The following is a 25,738-nucleotide window of genomic DNA, read 5'->3' on the forward strand; positions in this document are numbered from 1 at the left end:
CACCGCCTCGCAGAAGGCGAATACCCTGAAGAACCCAAGGTGGAGGTCCCCCAGACCTGTATAAGCGAGCACCCAAGAGAAGTTGGGTGACCTTCCCAAGAATAGCGGCCCGAACCTGGTAGCAGATCAGACTGAAGCACCGAGGGCGCCAATCCGGAAAGAATCATACCACACTGCACCCGAAGAGGAGGAAATGGTATTAGGCGAGGGGACCGTAGTCCCGCCAGAGCCAACATAAAATGCGAAGGGCGCTGCAGACAGCGCTCTCGACCATGTGACCACTAGCACAGGGAAACAATGCCGCGGAAGGACAAATGGGCCAACGAAATGAATGAGTACCACCCAGCTCTGTGCAGTAGCGAACAGTAGAGCCCGTCTACTTAAATATAAGGTATTCATTTGTTGTTTATTGGACAACACCTTAGGCTTACACAGATGGACAGAATGATCTCCTTAGAGAATAGTGCAAGGCTGGCGGCAATCATCGTATCCCAAGAGAAAAAGTATGTCGCAGGAGGAAAGGAGGCATACGTACGAGTAGCCCCGTAAGCAGTGAGAAGGCCAACCCACCTACGGGACGAGAAGGAAACAACGCACAAGAACGTCCGCTCACTGCAAAAATATATCACTCAGCGAAGAGGGCCAGCCACAGAGTGCCACAGTATCTACGGGAGTGCAAACTGAAAGGAGTTATGCACAAGACTAGTATGGTATGCGATGGAACGCAAACTGACCGCCCCGAAAAAGGGGGGAAATGTACCTGGCAAACTGCAGTGGGCAAGAATGCAAAGGCCTGCCCCAAAAAGGGGGTGATGCCCAAGGCCGTACCTACGTCAAAGAAGTAGGGCATACCATACTTCGCCCAGAAAGGCGCCATGCACATGGCCACACAGTATCCAGCAGGAACGCAGGAGGTCCACCTAGTGAAAAAGGGGGGCATGCACAGGGCTATCTTAGCATTAAGTGAGTGTGCAACAATTCACCCAACCCGAAATTTCGTGAGAGTGTAACTACTCCGCCAATGAAGGGGAACATGTGCAAGTCCAGTACAGCACATACAAGGACAGCCTTGAATCTTGTGAGCGTGCAAAATTCCACCCATGGAATGAGGGGTGGTCACGCACAAGGCCAGCACCGTATCCAATGGAAGCGCAAGCGTTCCACCCATGTTAGAGGCCATGCTCAAGGCCAGCAACGTATCTGGTGAGAGTGTAGTATGCCGCCCAGAAAAGGAAGGGGGGGGGGGGGGTCATGCACATGTCCAGCATCGCATCCAGGGAGAATGCGAGCAGTCGGTGAGAAAGTGTGTATGCCACCGAAGGAGGCATGCCCATGGCCGGCAGCGAATCCAGTGAGAGTGCGTACACCGCCCACAGAAGAGGGGTCATGCATATGGCCGGCCGCGGATCCAGAGAGAGTGCAAGCACCCCGCTATGTATAGGGGTCATGCACATGGCCAACAATGTACCGGCGAGAGAACAACCACCGACCGAGGGAGTGTATGTATGCCGCCACCCGGGAAGGAGGCATACCCAAGGCCGGCAGTGAATCCAATGAGAGTACATCATACCGCCTATGTAAGGTGGTCATGCACATGGCTGACAGTGAATCCAGTGAGAGTGCCGAATGCCGTCCACAGAAGGGAGTCATGCCTATGGCAGGCAGCGAATCCAGTGAGAGTGCCGTGTTCCACCTATGGAAGGGGGGCACGCACATGGCCAGCAGCGAACCCAGTGAGAGTGCCGTGTTCCACCTATGGAAGGGGGTCGTGCACATGGCCAGCATTGTATCCGGAGAAACTGCAGTAGGCCGCCAATGAAAGGGGGATCATGCACAAGGCCAACCCGCAGTTAGGGAGAGTGCAGTATCCCGCCCAGGAGGGGGGTCCTGCACATGGCAGGCACCATAACTGGAGAGGGTGACGAATGTTGCCTACAGAAAAGGCATGCACTTGACCAGCGCCGTAGCGCGGAAAGGGCAAGAAAACCACCTAGAAGGGGAAAAAAGACCCTGGCAGCGCCGCAGCCGGGGAGCGCGACACCATGCCGCCTATGGAAGGGGGGCATGTATACAGGCAGCACTCTGAGATGAGGCTGCAGCGTCCTGCGCAGCCCACAAGTCATATATATAATAAAAACTTTCTTTTTTTTTTTTTTTTAACACACAGCCTCACTGAGGCAGAAAAAAATAAAATAAAAGGGGGGGCCACCTACAGGGCACAGATCCACCCATACAGGCTCATCGGAAGCCGGCCTGTACCCAAAGGGTTAACAGGGATCCGGCCTGGGGGGCGGCACTGCGATCCTCTGGGGGCGGGGGAACCTCCAGGCGGGAAGAATTCGCGCCTGGAGAAGTTCCAGCCCCCTCCAACAGAGGCCTGAATTTGCGGCCTAGTAGCGTGAAGCTGGGGCCTAAATTTTTAGCGGCGCCCGGCTGACCGGGGCCGCACAGTATTTAAAGTACCGGCCGGCCTACGGAGCGGCACATACCGGCCGCGGGTGCCCACCCCGCGGGCCGTAAGAGCCGGGGCCTAAATTTTTAGCGGCGCCCGGATGACCGGGGCCGCACAGTACTGAAAGTACCAGCCGGGCCTACGGAGCGGCACATACAGGCCGCGGGTGCCCACCCCGCGAGCCGGGGACCCGGATAGAGCGGGATCGCGGCCTTGAAGTGGAACACAAGTTTTGTTCCGACGGTCGGCCGGGGCTGTTGAAGCGCTCATTTTGCAGGCCACGGTGCCCACCCAGCTGTCCGGAAGTGAGGACCCTGCACCCGGCAGCCATTTCACCCCTGGAGCGGGCACCTGCCTAGAACAGCGCTCCATATGGCCGGCAGCTACAACCTCCTTTCCCCTGGAACGGTGTCCGTGAGAGTAGGGAGGGTCAGTGGCAGCAAGGCGCGGGCCCTCTGGCCCTGAAGTAGTGGCCGGTAAGAGGGAGGGGGACCCTGAGACCGGGTCTGTGAGGGTGGACGCCTGCATAACCCCTCCATCAGGGGCAGCTAGCTGCGGACCTCCGCAGCTCCCTAGGCATTCTTCTTGTAGGGAGAAGGGTGCCAATGTCCTGGAGGCCAGGAGAGAGGGAGCAGAATGTCGCCCTGCGACAGCCCAGGAGCCAGCCTAGGTCTAGCATGGGCAGAAGGGTCCATAGGCCCAGTATAGGGTCAGGCACGCAGGAGACCGGGGGGGGACGGGGGACGTAGGGCTGGAGAAGCCTCTCTCTCACCATAGTCGTCTTCACCCTCGGTCCGTTCCAGCAGGGTCGCCCCTTCAGCTACTGGCACCGTAGTGGCAGGACGCTGGGAGAGGGACTTGGCGTGCGGGCGACCCTTGCGCTGGCGGGATGTAGGGGAGCGAGGCTGCCCTGATCCACCTTGCCTTCTGTGGGGGAGGCAGCAGTGCGGGTGACCGGCACTGGCGCAGCTCAACCCCGGGAGAACAGAGAGGTCTAGTGCGTCTCTGTTATCCCTGATGATCTGGAACAAAAATAAAATAAAAAAGTAAAAAACTAAAATTGAAACAAGGAGAAAGCAGCCCTGCAGAGCAGGGAGTGTCTTGCCTCCTTGGACACTAAGCAAAAACTGGCAGTCTCTCTCTCCAGGCTGAGGGTATAGCTGTGGAGGAGGGGCTTAACAGTCTTCACTTAGTGTCACGCCTCCTAGGGAGATGAGCTATACCCAAGGTCTTCTGTGTCCCCCAAGGAAACTGGGCGAGAAATTGAAAATTATGAAAAAAAATAAAATAAAATACAAATAAAAGAAAAAATAAATAAAAAGAAAAATGTGTGAAATAAGTGTCCATTGTCCCCCCCCAACAGTCTTTTTATGACCTCGAGGGACATATGTAGTGAAAATATATTTTAAAAAATGATAATATTAATAAAATACAAATAAAAGTAAATAATAAAATAAATAAAAAAAAGTGTCCTCCAAAAGTATTTTTAGGACCTCTTGGAGGACATATTATGTAGCAGAAATACATTAAAAATGAAGTTAAAAAAAGAGATTAAAAAAAATAAAATACATACAAGAAAAAAACACACCAACCAAAACTGTCACCATTATCACTCCATTCACGTGAAACTATACATATTATATTACAAAACGACAAACACAAATTATAATAATTTATTTTGATGTCCATTTACATAGGGGCTATAGTTTAGAAAAAAAAATGTTTTGTACAGTTTCCCCCAAATAAAACAAAAAAAAAAAAAAGTTATAAAGGCCTACTATGTGTCATGTAAAAAATTGTTGCAAAAATGCTTTTAATAGTCCAACAAATAAAACTGTTTGAACCACCATGTGCGCTAAATCACAAAAAAGCTTCTGGTCATTGAGGGCTTTTCAGGCCTGGTCATTAAAGTGTTAATAACGAGCGCTCGCTCCGCTAGTACGGAAAAGTGCTTACTGTTTATTACATGGCACCTATAATTGGATTGGTAGGTGGTGGTAATAACCAGTGACCGCCATGCTCTGCAGTTAAGGAAAACGCCGATTTATGAATAAGAGGCAGGATGGAAGGAAATGTCTCCACTGCAGCATGGTTCTTGAAACAGAAGATTCATACTTACCTGCTCCGTGCTGCTCTGCTCCGTGCTGCTCTGCCCCTATCTTCCGGTTCCTGCGCTGTTTACACCTGGCTGTACATGGACATGGTCACATACACCGCTCCAGTCAATGACTGGCTTCAGCAGTGACATGCTGCCTGTGGCCACATCACTGCTGAGTCATTGGCTGGAGAGGTGCATGTGACCATGGTAATGTACAGCCAGGTGTAAACAGCATGGGGATCAGAAGATGGAGGCAGTGGGGAGGACTAGAGCAGCAGGGAGCAGGTAAGTATAACTCTTTGGTTTCAGGGGCCATGCTGCAGCACGATATTTGGGACAATTACTGGGAACAAGTCTTCATAGCTACGCTCATTCATGATATGTGGCCTGTATAATCGTGCTGCCGATCAGCTGATATACTAGGAATCACTTGCTGGCTGATTTGCATATTTTATCAGGATGACAGACGTACAATTATCGGCAGCAGGTATCTCTGTGTAATCAGGAATGGGCTACCAATAATCCATCTAACTAAATGAAGGAGGAATGACTCCAGCATAACGTAAACCGCACAAATCCGTTATGCAGGCCATAGACTTCTATTATGACGGAATGAAGGCATTCCGTTATGCAGTCAGTCATGGAATTGCGTTCTGGTCCGTGGTAACGGCATCCATAACGCAATTTAGTAAATACCACAACATGAACTTCAAAATATGAAATTCGCTCACCCCTTATTGTGTGCAATGATTGTGACCCTTTCAATCAACAGCTTTAGAGCAACGGTTTTGTTTGCTATACATCAACTAAACCTGAACACAACAAACCTTTCTTTTGGAATACAGGTTTTTTTGAAGCGTCGTATTGTTACAGACACTTCCTGGAGGAGGTCACACCCCCTGAGGTTATCGACTTTCCGGGACGAGGTGCTGTTATCAAGTTTTGATGTGGATTTGTCCTTCAGGAGGAGGTGAAAAACAAAGAATTTCCAATTAAGACATTTTCTAGTTACCCAAAATGGAAAAAAAAACAGCAACTGCGTGTTAAGGTTTTATACCTTGCCTGGTACCACCTTAGCCAACAATGAAGCAAGAGAGTGCCCCTTTACACTCTGTGGTTTTAAAGAGGGCATCCTTACAACTGGTCTGGCTCCACCATTGCAAAGGTCTTCTGATCCTCTATCATTCACAGCCTTCACATGAATTAAAAAGGACCGATACTTGCCTCCGGCCATACCTGCATATAAAATATAGTTTAAAGGTTTCAACTGAAGTAAAAACCAGAAGATTATAGAGAAGATTAATAAATTCATGGTTGCTCAATAATGAGGTTTGACGAGCCTTGCTGCTTCGTATATTTGGGCGAGGTAATTTTAGACCTACCTTTTACAAGCTTAGGACTTGTCAAGGTCAGCATTCCCGCATGACCTGATAGATCAAGACCACTTGCCAGCCACACTGGACCACATAGGATATCTTCTTTGTGTTCTTCCAAAAATGGGCACAACCGTGGGCCTGAACAAGGAAAAATACATTTTACTGGAAATAGACAATCTACTATGTACATGCAGAAATACTAAAATAGTAGCGCAAAAATAATATTCTGTCTGACGCTAAAAAACCATTTCAACATGCTTAACCCAGAAAATGAAGTGAAGTCATACTCAACATTAAAAGAGCTGGTGACCAAATACCAGACTCAAGAGTTCTATCTGCAAATGAGCAAGGGTAATAGCCACATTCTTTGGTCAAACAAGACCAAAGACAATGAAGCCACTTTTAAATTAATTATTTTATTATTTATAACTTTTTGGGAGGGGGGGGGAATTTGAGCAGTGGCTGTAAATGATTTAGGAATTTTGGGTTTACAGACTACATTTAATACTTACACAGAGAATCCTCCACATCCATGTTCTGCATGTCCTCATTTAGATCCACCAGAGTAGGCTTTCCATTTCTCTGCACTTCAACATTGAAGGCTGCGGACAGAGGAAAGGATATGTGTCTATCCACTGGTGTCTCTAGAATGGGAAACAAACCCTGTGTTAGAACACACAACAGGTTCACACAGATTTAAAGGGAATCTTTCACCAAGACAGATTCCTTTAACCAAGGACATCTAACAAATGTCTTAAGCACAACAAGCCTCCGAGTGCCCCCAAGAAGCAGCAGCCTCTATGCAAATTGAGCATTTTTCTTCTTGGCTTACTGGCCAAGAAGGACCAAATGGCCATGTGATCTACTTTGATATATTTTCTAAGTGAAAAATTGGTGCGACTTTATCTGGGAGGAAACAGGCTGCAGTGTCCCTCTGAGATACAGCGCAAATAGAGAGCTTCTCAGACCTACCATAGTAAAGATGATCACTATGATAGCCTAACTAGTAGGTAGAATTATACTCAGCAAACTGCCTCAAACATGCCTAATGATCTGAGGACTGGGCAATGATCAGACGTTTAGGGCAGCCCGACATTGGATGTCTGCAGGTAAGAGAATGATCCAGCACGCGCCACTGGAACAAAAGTGCTGCCCATGGATTATTTCCTGATCTTTAAAGGGAGATGGTCATCTCCAAAATCGGTTTAAAAAAGCAAGCAGCATACTGCCATGTACGCATAGGTGCCCAGAAACCTAACCATACTTTACTTGTGGAGATCCAGTCCTTTAAAAGGGGTTTTCCGATCACTATCTGACCAGTGGAGATCCAACATCCAGGACCCCGCCGATCCGCTGTTTGAGAAGGCAGTGGCACTCCTGTGAGTGTATTGACCTTCTCGCTGCTTACCAAGCAGAGCGTCATACATTGTACGGAGGCTATGCTTGAAGTGAATAGAATGAGCGCGATACCAAGCACAGCCACTATACAAGGTAAGGTGCTGTGCTTGGTAATCTGCAAGAAGGCCGCAGCACTCACAGGAACGCCATTGCCTTTTCAAACAGCTGAGCAGCGGGTGTCCTGGGTGTTGAACCCCCACCGATCAGATACTGATGACCCATCCTGATGATAGGCCATCAGTATCAAAGTCTCAGAAAACCCCTTTAATACTAAGAAATGTTGTTTCTTTTTACCTTTATACAAATAAGGTTTTTGCGGACCCAACCATGTGATCATTCTGCAGCTCCTCTGGAAAGCTAGAACATGCCCTACACCTGCCCTAAAAATAGGACATTTCTAGAGGGAAAAAATTTCATGCACACGGGGGGGATCTGGGTTCTGCGGGCCCACAATTTGCGGACCACACAAAGGATATGGTTGTGTGCATGAGGCCTTATAAAAACTGGTGTTTCAGCACACAGAAAATACATGAAAGTGCTCTCCAACACCTCAAATTTCATCGGTGAGGGAAAATCAGATTGGGACAGGGAGTAGAAAAGGGAGATTAGAAAGGGGAAGATCTTACCATTAACTTTGGCTAATCCCGGTGCCTTGTTTTTGAGCAATGTCACTTGGATTTGTGGAATGTTAGTGATGTTTGAATTCAGCAAAAACTTGAAGTCAACATGCCCCACCATACAGGCTTTTGGTAACACCAGTTCAAAGACGTGTTCATCCCAGCTGGTGCTAAGGACAAATAAAACATGGCCATCAAGATACAAATCGAAATGATAAAATAACTGGACTATCACAAAAAGGAAACAAGTGAACACAACAGATTTTAGAACTGAAGTAAACCAATGACCATACTACCTATGTGTAAGATTAAAGTCACATCCACTTCTCTTCTGTTTTCCAGTTGGAGTGCGTCACCACCCAGGGCAGTGCAGGTGTTTTAGTCAAGGGGCAAGTGTTCTCTATAGAGGGTCCAGTCATAAGCAGCAGAAGGATTCCGGGAATGACTACTGACCGCCCAGAAGAGAAGTGGACGTGACATCAGTGGAAGGAACGTCTTATTAGTTAGACGGGGTCAAAAACCACTGAACATAAGTTAATATATAGAATATCAATATTTTTTACTTATATTACCACATATGCAGCAAGTTACCCAGGGAGCTTAGGCACAGGTTGGCATAACCCATAACAAGGGTCAGTCTAAACTATTGCATGGAATTAAAGGAACCTAAGGTTAAAATGCCCGAATCTGAGTATCTTCTGATCCCCATCGCTACACAAGATGTTAAGCTGTACTCACAGCTTCTGGTCATGCTGGCACAAGGGCCATTAATGTGAACCGATGGTTTAAACTAAGGCAAAAATGCGAATTTTTTGGACATCACTTTAACCCCTTAAGGACTTAGGACGTACCAGTACGCCATGTTTGCCGAGTCCTTAAGGACTCAGGGCGTACCGGTACGTCCTAAGTTTAAAACTAGATTGCGGCGCTGCGGGCGGTGATCGGAACAGGATGTCCGCTGAAATCATTCAGCGGGCATCCTGTCACAGCGCCGGGGAGGGGTCCCGTGACGGCGATCGCCGCAAACCGCAGGTCAATTCAGACCTACGGTTTGCGGCTTTTACCTTATGTGGCAGCGGTGTTCGGAGGTGCCATCGGGTCCCCATGCGGCTGTAGGGGGGACCCGATGGCATGGAAGGCAGCGCGATGCCTTCCTTAGGCATCTGCACTGCCTTCCGGTGACGAGCCTGTGAGATCCAGCCCCCTGGATCTCACAGGCCGGAAGCTGTATGAGTAATACTCACAGTATTACTCATACAGCCAATGCATTCCAATACAGAAGTATAATAATGCATTGTAAAAGGGATTAGACCCCCAAAAATTGAAGTCGCAAAGTGGGGCAAAAAATAAAGTAAAAAAAAAGCTATAAATAGAGTTTTCCCCCCGAAAAATTTCAAGTTTCAGGTAAAAATAAACAAAAACGTCATTTTCCCCAAATAAAAGTTTAAAAAAAAAATTGGTAAAAAAAAAAGGGGGGGGGGGGGGATTTATATCGACCGGCTCTATAAAACATATCACATGACCAAACCCCTCATATGAACACTGTAAAAAATTAAAAATAAAAACAGTGCAAAATAAAAAAAAAAAAATTGTCACCTTACATCACAAAAAGAACAAGCAGCAAGCGATCAAAAAGGCGTTTGCCCACCAAAATAGTACCAATCTAACCGTCACCTCATCCCACAAAAAATGAGCCCCTACCTGAGACAATCGCCCCAAAAAATAAAAAAACTATGGCTCAGAATATGGAGACACTAAAAATGATATTGTGTAAAACTTACATAAATAAAAAAAGTACACATATTAGGTATCGCAGCGTCCGTAATAACTTGCTCTATAAAAATATCACATGACATAACCCCTCAGGTGAATACCGTAAAAAAATAAAAATTTAAAAAACTGTAAAAAAAAAAGCTATTTTTTGTCACCTTACATCACAAAAAGTGTAATAGTAAGCTATCAAAAAGTCACACGCACCCCAAAATAGTGCCAATAAAATCATCTCATCCCGCAAAAATCATACCCTACCCAAGGTAATCGCCCAAAAACTGAAAAAATTATGGCTCTCAGACTATGGAAACACTAAAACATGATTTTTTTTATTTAAAAAAAAAATAAATAATCATTGTGTAAAACTTACATAAATAAATAAAAAAGTATACATATTAGGTATCGCCGCATCCGTGACAACCTGGTCTATAAAAATATCACATGATCTAACCTGTCAGATGAATGTTGTAAATAACAAAAAATATTTCTTGTTACCTTGCCTCACAAAGTGTAATATAGAGCAACCAAAAATCATATGTACCCTAAACTAGTACCAACAATACTGCCACCCTATCCCGTAGTTTCTAAAATGGGGTCACTTTTTTGGAGTTTCTACTCTAGGGGTGCATCAGGGGGGACATGGTGTCAAAAAAAAAACAGTCGAGCAAAATCTGCCTTCCAAAAACCCTATGGCTTTCCTTTCCTTCTGCGCCCTGCCCTGTGCCCGTACAGCAGTTTACGACCACATATGGGGTGTTTCTGTAAACTACAGAATCAGGGCCATAAATATTGAGTTTGGTTTGGCTGTTAACCCTTGCTTTGTAACTGGAAAAAATTATTAAAATGGAAAATCTGCCAAAAAAGTGAAGTTTTGAAATTGTATCTCTATTTTCCATTAATTCTTGTGGAACACCTAAAGGGTTAACAAAGTTTGTAAAATCAGCTTTGAATACCTTGAGGGGTGTAGTATCTAGAATGGGGTCATTTTTGGGTGGTTTCTATTATGTAAGCCTCGCAAAGTGACTTCAGACCTGAACTGGTCCCTAAAAATTGGGTATTTGAAGATTTGCTTCTAAACTTCTAAGCCTTGTAACATCCCCAAAAAATAAAATATCATTCCCAAAATGATCCAAACATGAAGTAGACATATGGGGAATGTAAAGTAATAACTATTTTTGGAGGTATTACTATGTATTATAGAAGTATAGAAATTGAAAGTAGGAAATTTACATTTTTTTTTTACAAATTTTTGGTAAATTTGGTATTTTTTTATAAATAAAAATGACATTTTTACTTCATTTTACCAGTGTCCTGAAGTACAAAATGTGACGAAAAAACAATCTCAGAATGGCCTGGATAAGGCAAAGCGTTTTAAAGTTATCAGCACTTAAAGTCACACTGGTCAGATTTGCAAAAAATGGCCAAGTCCTTAAGGGGTTAAAAGGGTATTCCCATCACATACAATGGGGGTATATCGCTAGGATATGCCCCCATTGTCCGATAGGTGCAGGTCCCACCTCTGGGACCCTCACCTACAAGGAGAATGGGGCGGGGAGAATTGTGGCTAGAGGACCCCCCTCCGTCCACCACTAAGCACTGCTCCCATACAAGTGAACGGAAGTGCACTGCACACGCGCGGCCCCTGCTCCCATTCATTTCTATAGGGCAGGCAGAAATAGCTGAGCTCGGCTATTTTCCGCACCCCCATTGAAATGGAGGGCGCAAGCGCAGCCGCCCTCCATTCATTAATTTCCACGCTTCATTCTCGTTGTCTCAGACAATTGGGGCATATCCTAGCGATATGCCTCCATTGTATGTGATGGCAAAACCCCTTTAAAACTGAACAAGCCACATTGCAGGGATTATACTTTATTTTTGTCCAGATAAAAGGTAAACTCACAAATAGAATTATTACACTCAGAACTATTTTACATGACTGACTTAAAGCAGGAGAATACCTGTCATTCTGCAGTTTCCAAGTACGGGTGTGCTGGGCAGCATCGCCATGGTGCTGCTGGTGCAAATGTTGGGGATGGCGTCTTTGTTGTTGTTCCTGCTGAACTTCCACCCAGCATGGTGGCACAGTTGCAGAAAACCTTGGTATCAGAGTCTCAAAACGAGTTAGTTCTACTAAGCAGGTCAACATTTCCAGGGAGAATTGCTGCTCCACTAAAAGGTCCACACCTGAGGAGAAAATCCAAAAACCTATTAAATAGCATACATAAAAAATATTCAGCAGAAGAAATCCAATTTCAGCATGCAAAACAAATCCAGACCGATGCCACAGATTCCTCAAAGTGTAACTTCCATTTTCTTTTTACTGTGTAGGGCCAGTGACGGAGATTTTTTTTGTATTGTACATTATTTAGTGAATTTGTACACTTCTATGAGAAAAACCGCTCTGAAGTTACCCCTTGGCAGCGCTCTAAATAAGCATTGCTTCGAAATATTAGTACTGAACTGTGAGGACACTGCAGTTCACTGCTGCCGCCCTCACAGTCCCCCTCCTATACAGGCCTAAAACTGACATATATATATATATATATATATATAAGTGTTTCGCTGGCTCTACTCACCGTCTCTGGTGAGCGGTAAGCGAGTGGCAGCACCGTCCAGAGCAAGCGAGGCAAGTTGTTATTATAATTATTATTATTTTTTAAATGGCTGATGAGGGTTCTGATCCGAGGACGATTGGGAGGAGGGGGGGGGGGGGGGGGGGGGGGTCTGATCCCAGGCTGATGGAGCTTGGAGGTCTGATGAAATTATTATTTTTTCTTATTTTCCTCCTCCAAGTCCTAGGTGCATCTTATAGTCCTAACAATACATTATATAGTATATTTGGTCAGTTTTCGGCCTCTATAGGAGGGAGGCAATAAGGGCAGCAACAGTGAACTGCAGCATCTTCACTACACATTAGAAAAAATAAATGACACTTACACTTTAATACAAATAGGCAAAATAAGTTGTGGTAATTTTGCACACATGTACATACTTGTGATACCAGGACTTGAAGGGTTTGACAACGGCTTGATGCCTTCTGTTAACTGCTCTACCCCCTTTGTCAATGACCCATCAACAAGGATATCCGTTTCATCAAGATCATCACATGTTCCTCCAATTTGAAGAAAATGAAGTTCTCCACCTGAAAGAAAAAGGGGAAGAAGGTGTCACAAATAAATTGTCAGTTGTGGCATAAGGCCAGGGTTACACGACGACATGTGTCGCACCAATTTTGCGCCACAATTTTTATAATGATAGTCTATGGTGTCGCACTGCGACATACGACTGCGACACGACAGTAGCAAAAAATCAATCTAAGATCAGTGCGACACCATAGACCAGGCATGGCCGACCTGAAGCTCTCCAGCTGTTGTAAAACTACAACTCCCATCATGCCCTGCTGTAGGCTGATAGCTGTAGACTGACCGGGCATGATGGGAGTTGTAGTTTTGCAACAACTGGAGAGCCTCAGGTTGGCCATCCCTGCCATAGACTCATTATAAAAATTGTTGCGCAACATTGGTGCGACAAAATGTCGAGTGACACACAAGTTGCCGTGTAGTTGTGCCCTGTGTGTCATCGTGTAGCCCTAGCCTAAAGCTGACAGAACAAAACTGCACATATTTTAACCTCCTAACAGTCCCGTTAAAATTGGAAAAACCATCCCAAAATATCACTTTTTTTATTGTAGATTTAGTGTCTGCAATAAATCTTGTTGGCACACAACTCAGGGGACACTATTGCATTTTTAACCCTTTAGTGACAATTTTAGCCTTCAGGAACATCGATATTTTCCCCGTTTGTATTAAAAAAAAAGCTATATATTTTTGGGGATTAGTTGTAGGTTTTATAAGGAAAGATTTTGGGGTATATATAGTGTATTAAAGAACTTATTTTATTTATGGAGGAAAAGATAAAAAACTGCAATTTTTACACTATTTTGTGGATTTTTTTTATGTTTAGTACATATCTCTCCCTTAGAAATGGGGATGCAGTGAATGCAGCTGAAAGTAAAAGCAGGTTTCACCAGCGATTATTCCCCACAATTTCTTACAGTGATTTCTCCTCTGTTTCTTGGAATAATGCGGTCACGCCGCCATTCAAGTGCAGTGGCTGTGCTGGGTTACTCCTGGTAAGACGAGCTGCAGTAACCTGGCACGGCCACTACTTTGAATTGAGCTGTGCTTGTCCCAGCATGAATGTTCAATATCAGGAAACAGGAAAACCCCTCTCATGGTGGTTTTCTAGAACTGAAACTGAAGGTCTATCCCTAAATTTAGCCAGTGCTGCAATCCCTTTAATTAAACCGATTGGTGATGTGCTATGGTCAGATCCAACAATGCTGATGATCTATCCAGAGGATAGATCATCAGTTTAAGCAAACTGCAGAACCCCTTTAACATAGCCAGGACGGATCAGTCATGAACTCCCCTGAAAGTCAATGGGGGACGGATCAGTTTTCTATTGTGTCAGAAAACGGATCAGTCCCCATTGATCTGCATTGTGGGTCATGACGGATCAGTCTTGCTCCGCATGCTGCTGTTTGCTCTCCGGTATGAGAACGGAGCAGAATGCATTTTGGAGCATTCCGTTCTGTTCAGTTACGTTTTGTCCCCATTGACCAAGAATGGGGACAAAACTGAAGCGGGTTTTTTTTCCCGGGAATTGAGACCCTATGACGGATCTCAATACCAGAAAATATTAACGCTAGTGTGAAAGTAGACCTTAGCCATAATCCTATTTTTTAGGCTATTCTTAAAATATCACATGCATTTATTATTGTAGAGATCACTATGGTTATGGACATATCAAATCTGGCTGTGTTTTTTGTGGTCTTACAATCAGTAAACATTCTCTCACTTTTCCCTAACCATTACACTTTGCCATATCCTAACTAGAGATGAGCAAATTGATTTGTTCAGAGTTCTTGAGCCGCAAGGAACTGTCCCCGCTGCTCAAGTGGCTCCCCTCTGATGCTAAATTGACTAGGCCGGAAATCTCACCCGGATCTTACAAGCTTGCGCCTGTGCCACTGCTCCAAGCCGAGGCACAAGCACAGAGGTTTTGCTGGCCATGCGCCACTACACTTTAAGAAAGTGGCGCATGCACAGTTGCTGCTCCACAGTAGCAACAAAGCCTCTATGCTCGCACCGCTACTCGGAAAAACAGCACAGACACGAGCTTGTCAGAGCCAGGTGACTCAAGAGACAGGGGCAGCCTCTTGAGCAGCAACTCTGTTCATCTCTAACCCTAACATACCCTGGTATGCCGGCATACTACCTTGTGTGTGTAACTTACCAAGCCATCCAATAACAGTCTATTCACAGGCTGCACATAATTTTTGTTATTGCCCCACTGATCTGAATAGGGTTTGCAGAAATCCATTCACACGCTGCAGAAACAATTAGATGTCTCCAGTTGTAGAAATGTCAGCGACTAATCTGCCACAAGTGAACTTGAATGAATAGAATTGATACAGATATGGACATGCAGCAAATATCTTTCCTAGGAGTAAGCCCTGAACTACCTCTCGAGCTCATTTACAACCCTGGTATCATAAATGTACAATGTGGGATGGCATGGAAATGGTGTCCGCTGTATATTGGTGCTGAAGAAACCACCGCTGAGGCCTGACAAAGCTCAAAGGTCTGCAAAGTACATCAACCTATTGGATCACGTATTATGTAAGCACTCAACAGATCGCAAGTTCTAATACCACTCAAAACATAAAAAAAATAGAGATGGGACGGGGGATTCGTCGAATCCACTGAATCTTGCTGGATTCGTGGACTCGAATCCCGACGTAATTTACCGGATACGAATCCGACGAATCCCGGCGGGGCCCAGACTGGTGGTGGCGGCGGCAGGGCACAGCAGAAGATGAGCGCTTCGCTGCTGCGACAGGGGAGGGAGAGGCATTTCCTTTCCCTGTCCCTCTGATAGGCTGCGGGCCTTGTGCCGGCAGCCTATCTGAGGCTGTGCAGGCGGCGCAATGACGCCTGAGCCGTACAGCGCGGGACACAGGCCAGAAGAGGCCTGCATCGCAGCGGAGCTAAGTAAAAGTGTTTTGTTTTTTTATCTGTTGGTGAGAGGCACTATGATACTACTGGCACATTGGGGGGGGGGAGGGGGGGAGGCACTATAATACTACTGGCACATTGGGGGGGGGGAGGCACTATAATACTACTGGCACATTGGGGGGGGGGAAGGCACTATGATACTACTGGCACATTGGGAGGGGGGAAGGCACTATGATACTACTGGCACATTGGGAGGGGGGAAGGCACTATGATACTACTGGCACATTGGGGGGGGAAGGCACTATGATACTACTGGCACATTGGGGGGGGAAGGCACTATGATACTGGCACATTACGGGGGGAGATGGCACTGATGCTGGCACATTATTGGGGGAGATGGCACTGATACTGGCACATTATTGGGGGAGATGGCACTGATACTGGCACATTATGGGGGGAGATGGCACTGATACTGGCACATTATGGGGGGAGATGGCGCTATAATACTGGCACATTATGGGGGGAGATGGCGCTATAATACTGGCACATTATGGGGGGAGATGGCACTATGATACTGGCACATTATGGGGGGAGATGGCACTATGATACTGGCACATTATGGGGGGAGATGGCACTATGATACTGGCACATTGGGGGGGGAGATGGCACTATGATACTGGCACATTGGGGGGGAGATGGCACTATGATACTGGCACATTGGGGGGGGAGATGGCACTATGATACTGGAACATAGGGGGGGGAGATGGCACTATGATACCGGCACATTGGGGGGGAGATGGCACTATGATACTGGCACATTGGGGGGGAGATGGCACTATGATACTGGCACATTGGGGGGGGAGATGGCACTATGATACCGGCACATTGGGGGGGGAGGCACTGCGCACTTGATACTGGCACATGGGGGGGGGGGGAGGCACTTGATACTGGCACATGATTAGGGGGGCATCTATGGGGACACTTACTGGCACATTATTGGGTGGCACTGTGGGGCCACTTCTTATTGGCACATTATTTGGGGGCACTATGGGGGCATCTACTGAGGCCACAAAGAAGGGGTATTTTATATGGGGGGCTCTGTGTGGTACTAGTATTATCAGGGGTATTATCTGTTTCTGCAGTATAGTATTGGGGAGCACAGCGGCACAGTATTGCGGGTGGTAGGATGATTTGTCCAGAAGATGCGAGGATGATGGAAAAGTAGTAAACTAAGATTTTTATTTTTTTTGGTCAAACTGCAGAGACGAAAAATGGCTGAAAAATGGTAGTCTGGTCTGAAGGGAGAAGATGAGGAAAGAGAACATCTACATCAAAGGAGACGTCACTGGATGTAAGAGGTATGTGGCGCTGTATTACCCTGTATGTTCTGTAGTGATAGGAGCGGGGGCGTAACGATCAAGGCCGTAGAGGGTGCGACTGTGACTGGGGGGTGGAGGCGGAGGTTCAGACAAACTGACGCGGTCTGACTGTTTCTTACACCGTTCACACAATTATGTACAGGATTCGTAGGATTCGAGATTCGAAAGATTCGATATATTCGAGAACCTTTTTGGATTCGAAAAAAATTGGATTCGACCCACCTCTAATAAAAAATAAAAAAAATTAAACTATATATGACCAATACTATAAAAATAGCACACTCACTGCATTCTAAGCACCGTAAAAAAAACTTAAAAACCACGGCAGATTTGTCAAAGAATAAACGTTCCATCTATCACACTTTCAATCTAAGACACTTATGGCATATCCAGAGGAGTCTGATGGAGAAAGCTACAATTTTAGGCTACGTTCACAATAGCACTGTAAATCCGGGAGCCTGATCTGATGGGCTGTTCCGGAATAAATGGCGTCTGTCAGTCGGACTAAAACTGCTGCATCCAGCGATATTTGTGCGGCCAAAACCCAGCATTTATGCCGGAAAAGTGGCCAGATTACATTATAGTTAATGGGGACCTGGCAGTACACGGCTGTATCCGGCAATTGAAATGCAAATGTGAACGGGCCCTTTTTTAGATATGTTCAGATTCAGCCTCATGGACCTCTATAGCAGCCTTATTGCGACTCTGTATAAAACAGCGTAGTAGTATGACAGCACGGCTGCCAAGCCACATACAGTATATGAATAGAAGAGAAGGAAGACCTTAACCAGTAGCCAAAAACAGCAAGTGCCAAAAAAAAATACATAAAGAAAATTATACAGAGAAGAGCACGACAGCTGCAATACAACACGAAAAGATTTGTTATAAATATAACACTGTGCATTATTCTGATGGCGGCGACTAATGTTTAAAAGGAAAGGTGGATTTTAATTTACTCTCAATTCTCAAAAGTTTTATGAACAAAAATATAATGAAAATTCACTGGCACATTACGGACAAGTGTGCATATTGTGTGTTTAGTATGAAAAGTAGACTTTTAGGCCCCATTCACACGTCCGCATTTTGCGGAACGGAATTGCGGACCCATTCATTTCTATGGGGCCGCACGATGTGCTGCCAGGATACGGAATTGCAGACCCGCACTTCCGGGTCCGCAATTCCGTTCCCGAAAAAAATAGAACATGTCCTATTCTTGTCCGCAATTGCAGACAAGAATAGGCATATTCTATTAGTGCCGGCGATGTGCGGTTCACAAAATGCGGAACGCACATTGCCGGTGTCCGTGTTTTGCGGATCCATGGATCCTCAAAACACGCTACGGACGTGTGAATGGAGCCTTATTGACATGTACAGAGGAAAAAAAAAGTCACTCAATCCTCCATTCATAGAGTTACTTTACCACAAAACCAGCTGGATGCCCAAAAAAGGTGAATGAGTTTGTACTACAAATCCAAACCTTTACATGAAAATGAAGCCTGAAACCACAATTTTACACCACCTAATCACAAGCACTTGGCGCTTCATGTCCATTCTTACCTTTAGTACAGGCACATAATCTGTCTGTGCCCGAACAGTAGACAACTGATACAAAAGGGTCAGCATCATCTGTTCCTTCCTTTTTCGGTGGATCCACTTTAGCCATGACCTCAAATGTTGAAAGATCTAAAATTTTCACAAATCCACCTTGCGTTGTTACCACTAAATGTCCTAGGCTATGCAATTCCAATTTCTTCTCTTTACCGCCCAGATTTTTAGGAGTCAGTGGGGCGTCTTCTGAAGACTCCTCACAGTCGTCCTCTCTGTTATCTAAAATATCAGGTTGTAATAAAATAAGTGAGGTAATAGCATCCTGAGGGTCTTTAATATGCAAGATTTTTACCGGTTGCTCTTCCAGAGTCACTATTCTGGTTGTATAATTCATTTTGTAAATCAACAAGTATCCACCACTCACACTCCTCTGGACTGGTTGAATAATTAAAGGGTCGTGAACATCGGCTGAAGACTCACAGGGGATAACATTGATACTTGTCCCATTCACACTGCCGAGACAGTGCTCAGCTTCTCCTTTCCTTCTACTGCAAAGAGCCGAATTCAATTTGTTTAAATTATTCAAGGCCTCTACTTGATTTATTGCACTCAAGGACTCGGCAGGACATTTCTGTAAACCTATTAAGAGATGGACGCCATCAGCGCAAGGTATAATGGAATCTACACAGAGGTTCTCCTCCTCTGCAAACTTAGGCAGCCGCATGCACTGCACCAGTGTCCCAGGCTTGGGAACCATAGACGTCCACTTGTCTGTGTCAGGGGACGTCAGACTGGCTGTGGCCTCAGCAAACTGCTGGATGTAAGTGACTGGGGGGTCTTGAAGAAGCAACTGCTCCTGGCTATCGAGCTCCATCTCAATGATTTGTGGGACAGTAAATCCATCATCGTGTAGACTTTTGCTCATAATATTGTTCATATGAGAAAAAAGTTTCCCTGCTTTTTCGTCAGACTCTTTAATGCTGTAAAGCAGTAAAATAGGTAGCGTCCTTTTCACCATAGGAGAGTTAAGATCAGAGTTCGTGCCAGATTCATTATCAGTGGAGCCCTGCTCTGAGGAGCTCTCACCGGGAGTCCTGCTTAAAGCATCGAGCGACCTGCGAGAATTGCTACTTGTGGGGGAGGAGACGGGGGACTTGTAGGTCAATAAACCACCGGTCAGTAAGCAAGGAAAGGGAATGTTGTGCTGTTCTAAGTGTTTTTCCTTGGTCTTTTCATTTTTACAACCAACTAAAGCAGGATTTGCTCCAAGTTCTTCTAAATCCTTTACAGTATCTTCAAGAACATTAGCCACAATCTCCCACTGTAGCTTCTCTGGCTGCTGCAGTATACTAAGAGCAGTTATATCCAAGCCTATCTCCAGAGTTTCCTTCTGAGAAGTGTGCCCTGTGCGAGACAAACAATTGTGAGAACAAGGGAAAGAGACACAGAACACGCCTGAAATACTGGATTCATGAAACACTGAAATCAAACTAAAACAATCACTGTATAATGAAGTGTTTCTAAAATCGGCACGGGCACTTTTCATTCCTCGTCATTGTCAAACTCCTTGATGTCCATTTATGGTAACAATCAGGTTTACATGCAGAAGCTGAAAACTATCCCCATCTAGATAAATTAGAGAATCCTTACACGATTAAGGCTACTTTCACACTCGCGTTTTGGCTTTCCGTTTTTGAGATCCATTCAGGGCTCTCACAAGGGGTCCAAAACGGATCAGTTGCATTCTAACGCATTCTGAATGGAAAAGGATCCGCTCAGAAGGCATCAGTTCAGTCTCCATTCCGCTTTGGAGACGGACACCAAAACGCTGCTTGCAGCGTTTTGGTGTCAGTCTGATGGAAACGGAGCCAAACGAAAGTCAATGGCGACGGATCCGTTTTTACTGACAAAATCTGCCACAATAGAAAACGGATCCGTCCTCTATTGACTTTCAATGGTGTTCAAGACGGATCCGTCATGGCTACGTTAAAGAAAATACAAACAGATCCGTTCTGAACGGATGCAGATGGCTGTATTATCTGAACGGATCCGTCCATGACGGATCCGCACAAAACGCGAGTGTGAAAGTAGCCTAAGAAGTGAACCACAACGGCAGGAGGTTTTATTCACTTGGCTGGACATCAGGAGTAGAGTACAGAGAATCAGTCTTAAATGATATTGTGTGTTTATTACCTGTTACTGAGTCAGATCTTGATCGCTCCTCGCTATCTGAATCATCGAGCAAGTCATCGCTAAAATGAAAACAAATTTATATCAAAATGTTGGAGAAAAAAAAAAGTTAACCTTTTCACTACTGGAGGTTTTTTCGGTTTTATTTTTCTTCCCTAACTTACTTGAGCAATAACTATTTTAGATATCAGTTCACATTGCTGTATGAGGGTTTAGTTTTTGCGGGACAAGTTGTACTTTCTAATGCCACCATTAAATAATGGCATACAATGTAGTGGGAAGCAATAAAAAAAAAAAAAAAAAAAAGTCAAAATTTAATTTTTTTTTAGGTTTTGTTCACAGCGTTTCGTTTGAGTCAAAACTGACCCACACCCTTCATTCCCTGAGTAAGTACGATTACAACGATACCCCATATGTATAGTTTTTTTTTATATTTAAATAGTGTCAAAATAAATTTAAACTTTGAAAAAAAAAAAGCTGAATGCCATAACTATTTTAAAGTTGTATCTACTAAGCTGTGTGGGGGCTCATTTTTTGCGGACAATCTGTAGTTTTTATCGATACCATTTGGAGTCTGTGCGACTTTTTGATCACGTTTTATTAAATTTTTTTCAGTAAGAGAAGCAATGAAAAAATGGCAAATGGGCTATTTTGACCCTTTTTCCGTTATGTCATTCGCCGTATTGGAAAGAGATTTTTATATTTTAATAGTACAGGCGCTTTTGGTCATGGTGATACCATATTTTTTGTTATTTAGGGATTTTTATTTTTTTTTATACGGAAAGGGGGGTTATTTATATTTTAACCTTATATTTTTTTCTATATTTAACATTTTTTTATTCTTTGTAATGATTTTGAAGCTCACATATGAGCCTATAAAATCAGTTTTTTAATTTTGAACAATCATGTATTTTTTAAAATGAGTTTATTTCCACTTTATTTACCGCGATTGGCATTATTGCAAACAGCAGAGACCTGTCAGCCATGACGCCCGCTGCACGAGCAAGCGGGCGCCATGTTTACACATTACTCCAGCACTATACATGTACGGCGTTGGTAGCAAAAGGGTTAACGACTGAGACATAGGAATGCAAAAAAGGAGACTTTTGTATTACTTACCAGTAAAGTCTCTTTCTCGCTCTTCCTTGGGGGACACAGGAAACCATGGGTATAGCTCTGCTCCCTAGGAGGCGTGACACTAAGTGAAAGCTGTAAGCCCCTCCTCCATCAGCTATACCCTTCAGCCTGGAGAAGAGACTGCCAGTTGCGTGTCCAAGTAGTGAAAGATAACCACCAACCGGAAAAAGAACCGTCAAGCCCCAACGGGGGCAACCAAGCCGGAACCACAACTGTAAACCCAAATGAAGGGCGGGTGCTGTGTCCCCCAAGGAAGAGCGAGAAAGAGACTTTACTGGTAAGTAATACAAAAGTCTCCTTTTCTCGCCCATATTCCTTGGGGGACACAGGAAACCATGGGACGTTCCAGAGCAGTCCCAGAAGGGAGGGACCAGAACAAACTAGACCAACACCGGAGGCATCAATCAACTGCCGCCTGCAACACCAGACGGCCTAAAGCAGCGTCAGCCGACGCATGAGTATGCACCCTGTAAAACCTGGTGAAGGTGTGCAAGGAGGACCAAGTGGCCGCCTTGCAAATCTGCTCCGTAGAAGCCCGATTTCTCTGAGCCCAGGAAGCCCCGACCGCTCTAGTGGAATGAGCGGTAACACCGAGGGGCGGAACCTTGCCCTTGGCGAGATAAGCCTCAGTAACAGCCATCTTGACAAAACGGGCGATAGCAACTTTGGATGCCGCCAACCCTCTGCGCGACCCTTCCGGAACCACAAAGAGCGAGTCAGTACGCCTGAAAGAGCCGGTTACCTCCAGGTAAACCTTGAGCGCCCTGACAACGTCTAGGCGATGAAGTTCCCTCTCCCTAGGGTGGGAAGGGGAAGGACACAAAGAGGGGAGAACGATGTCCTCGTTCAGATGAAAGGCGGAGACCACCTTAGGAAGGAAGGAAGGGACCGGACGAAGAACTACCTTGTCCTGGTGGAACACTAGGAAAGGTTCCAGACAGGAGAGTGCAGCCAATTCGGACACCCTCCGAAGAGAGGTGACTGCTACAAGGAAAATAACCTTGCAGGACAGAAGTCGCAAGGAAACCGTCCGCAGAGGCTCGAAAGGAGAAGCCTGGAGCGCTGAGAGAACCAGGTTCAGGTCCCAGGGCGGTACCGGAGGCCGGTACGGGGGAACCGCGTGAGCCACGCCCTGAAGGAAGGTCTTGACAGGACCAAGGGGGGCCAGTGGGCGCTGAAACAAAATGGACAGCGCAGACACCTGACCCTTCAAAGAACTAAGACCCAGACCCTGGGCAAGTCCGCTCTGCAGGAAGGACAAAACGGTGGGGAGAGAAAAGCGGAGCGGAGGAATCCCTAGATCGGCACAGAACCCCAAATAGGTCCTCCAGGTCCTATAATAGATCCTAGAAGAGGACGGCTTACGGGCGCGGATCATGGTGCGGACGACGTCCGCAGAAAAACCCCTACGTGTCAGGACGGTGGTCTCAACAACCACGCCGTCAAACGTAGGGACCTTAAACGCGGGTGGAAGATCGGTCCCTGAGAGAGAAGATCTTCCCTGGCGGGCAGCGGCCAGGGCGCGTCTGCCAGGAGCAGCATGAGGTCGGCATACCAAGACCGGCGGGGCCAGTCCGGAGCGACCAGAATCACCGAGACGCCTTCCGCCGCGATCTTCCGAAGGACCTTGGGCAGGAGTGGGATGGGAGGGAATATGTATGGACGCGCGAAGCCTCGCCAAGGAAGAACGAGGGCGTCGGCTCCGCAAGCTCCCGGATCCCTGGCCCTGGACAGATAGGCGGGGACCTTGTGATTGAACTTGGAGGCCATGAGGTCCACGTCCGGAGTGCCCCAACGAAGGCAAATGGCCTCGAATACCTCCGGGTGAAGAGACCACTCGCCGGGGTCGACAGTGGTGCGACTGAGGAAGTCCGCCGCCCAATTGTCCACCCCTGGAATAAAAATTGCCGATAGGGCCGGGACGTGAGCTTCCGCCCAACGGAGAATGCTGGAGACCTCCCTCATTGCAGCAGCGCTGCGAGTGCCCCCCTGGTGGTTTATGTACGCCACAGCCGTGGCGTTGTCCGATTGTACACGAACTGGATGACCCTTCAACAGATGAGTCCAGTGTCGTAGAGACAAAAGGGCCGCTCTCAGCTCCAGGACATTGATCGAGAGTTTGGACTCCAATGGAGACCAAATGCCCTGGACGGATCGGGGAGGAAACACGCCTCCCCAGCCCAAGAGACTGGCATCGGTTGTAACCACCAACCAGTTGAGTGGCAGAAAAGACCTGCCCAGAAGAGGGGACTGTAACCACCAGCGGAGAGATGACCTCACCGGAGGCGATAGATGGAAGGGATGATCCAGAGACTGCGGCGATTTGTCCCAGGAGGAGAGGATCGCCCGTTGGAGAGGGCGGGAGTGAAACTGCGCAAACGGGATCGCCTCGAAGCAGGCAACCATCTGCCCCAAGACCCGCATGCAGAAGCGGAAGGACGGTCGACGGTGGAGAAGGAGACCCCGAACCGCCCCACGGAGGATCAGACGTTTTTCCGAGGGAAGACGTACTTCCGCCGCTCCCGTGTCTAAAAGCATTCCCAGGAAGACCAGTTGTCTGGAGGGGGGAAGGGAGGACTTGGGGAAGTTGATGACCCAACCGAACCTCGTCAGAGTCTCTAGAGTGAGATCCACGCTGGCAACCGTTTGAGAAAGGGACGGAGCCTTGATGAGGATATCGTCCAAGTACGGTAGCAGAAAAACACCCCTGGAACGGAGTAAGGCCAAAACCGGGGCCAGGACCTTGGTGAACACCCGGGGGGCTGTTGCCAGCCCAAAGGGAAGGGCGACAAACTGGAAGTGGAGGTCCCCCACGGCGAACCGGAGGAAGCGATGGTGACACCGGGCTACCGGAACATGGAGGTAGGCATCCTGTATATCGATGGAAGACATGAAATCTCCCTGCTCCAGGGAAGCCACCGCGGAACGGAGGGACTCCATCCGAAACCGTCGAAGGAGGAGAAAACGGTTGAGCTTTTTGAGGTCCAAAATGGGCCGCATGGAACCTCCCTTCTTGGGAACTACAAAGAGGTTCGAGTAGAACCCTTGGAACCTTTCCTCTAGAGGAACGGGGGTAATCACCCCCCTGTCCAGTAAGGCTTGAACGGCCGCGGAGAACGCAACCGCGCGTTTCGGGTCCCGTGGCAGGCGGGAGCGAAAGAACCGATCTGGAGGGAAGGATGCAAATTCGATTTTGTATCCGGAGCACACAATCTCGAGGGCCCAGGCGTCGGAGACGTGAGCCAACCAGACGTCCCTGAAAAGGAGGAGCCGGCCCCCCACCCGGGTGGGTGGGGGCGCGCCTTCAGGCAGAGGATTGCTTTGCTGCGGGTGTGCGGGCAGCCTGCGGCTTGCGCCAGGAGGGCTGCGCCCGAAAAAACGGCTTCCTATGCTTATCCTGGGGAGGAGCCGAAGCGGCAGCTGTGGTGGGAGCCCCAGAGGCCCTGCGGGAGGACCGAAAACGAGACGCACCAGGGCGTCCGCGGGGGGCGCCCCTGGCTTGGGGTTGAGGAAGATGGGTGCTTTTACCACCCGTGGCCTCCGAAATAAGTTCGTCTAGGCGGACCCCGAAAAGGCGGGAACCCGCAAACGGTAGCCCCGCCAAGGAACGTTTGGAGGCAGCGTCCGCTTTCCAAACCTTCAGCCAGAGCTCCCTCCTGACGGAAACTGCCAGGGCGGAGGAGCGTGCAATAAGGGCTCCCGCATCAAGGGAGGCCTCACAAACAAAATTCCCGGCCCGAACAATAAGCTGGG

General features: G+C 46.9%; 1 protein-coding gene across 10 annotated transcripts in view; it reads right to left on the reverse strand.

The window, feature by feature from the left end:
• The window catches only part of BIRC6 (baculoviral IAP repeat containing 6), a 312,461-nt gene that overhangs the window by 220,868 nt on the left and 65,855 nt on the right, over positions 1 to 25,738 (reverse strand). For 9 of the 10 annotated variants that reach the window (XR_005778475.1, XM_040429564.1, XM_040429563.1 and 6 more), the window contains exons 9-17: positions 20,852 to 20,910; positions 18,668 to 20,062; positions 12,704 to 12,853; positions 11,670 to 11,895; positions 7,951 to 8,111; positions 6,439 to 6,570; positions 5,933 to 6,064; positions 5,608 to 5,786; positions 5,378 to 5,508 (exon numbers count right to left, since the gene is read on the reverse strand). Coding sequence is in view for 9 of the 10 variants with exons in the window: in XM_040429564.1 (XP_040285498.1) it covers positions 5,378 to 5,508; positions 5,608 to 5,786; positions 5,933 to 6,064; positions 6,439 to 6,570; positions 7,951 to 8,111; positions 11,670 to 11,895; positions 12,704 to 12,853; positions 18,668 to 20,062; positions 20,852 to 20,910 (2,565 nt within the window). In the remaining variant the exon portion in view is untranslated. The remainder of the gene's footprint in view (positions 1 to 5,377; positions 5,509 to 5,607; positions 5,787 to 5,932; positions 6,065 to 6,438; positions 6,571 to 7,950; positions 8,112 to 11,669; positions 11,896 to 12,703; positions 12,854 to 18,667; positions 20,063 to 20,851; positions 20,911 to 25,738) is intronic. The other variant, XM_040429565.1, reaches the window with a different exon arrangement.

Source organism: Bufo bufo, chromosome 4 (assembly GCF_905171765.1).
Source record: "Bufo bufo chromosome 4, aBufBuf1.1, whole genome shotgun sequence".
NCBI classification, from domain to species: domain Eukaryota; kingdom Metazoa; phylum Chordata; class Amphibia; order Anura; family Bufonidae; genus Bufo; species Bufo bufo.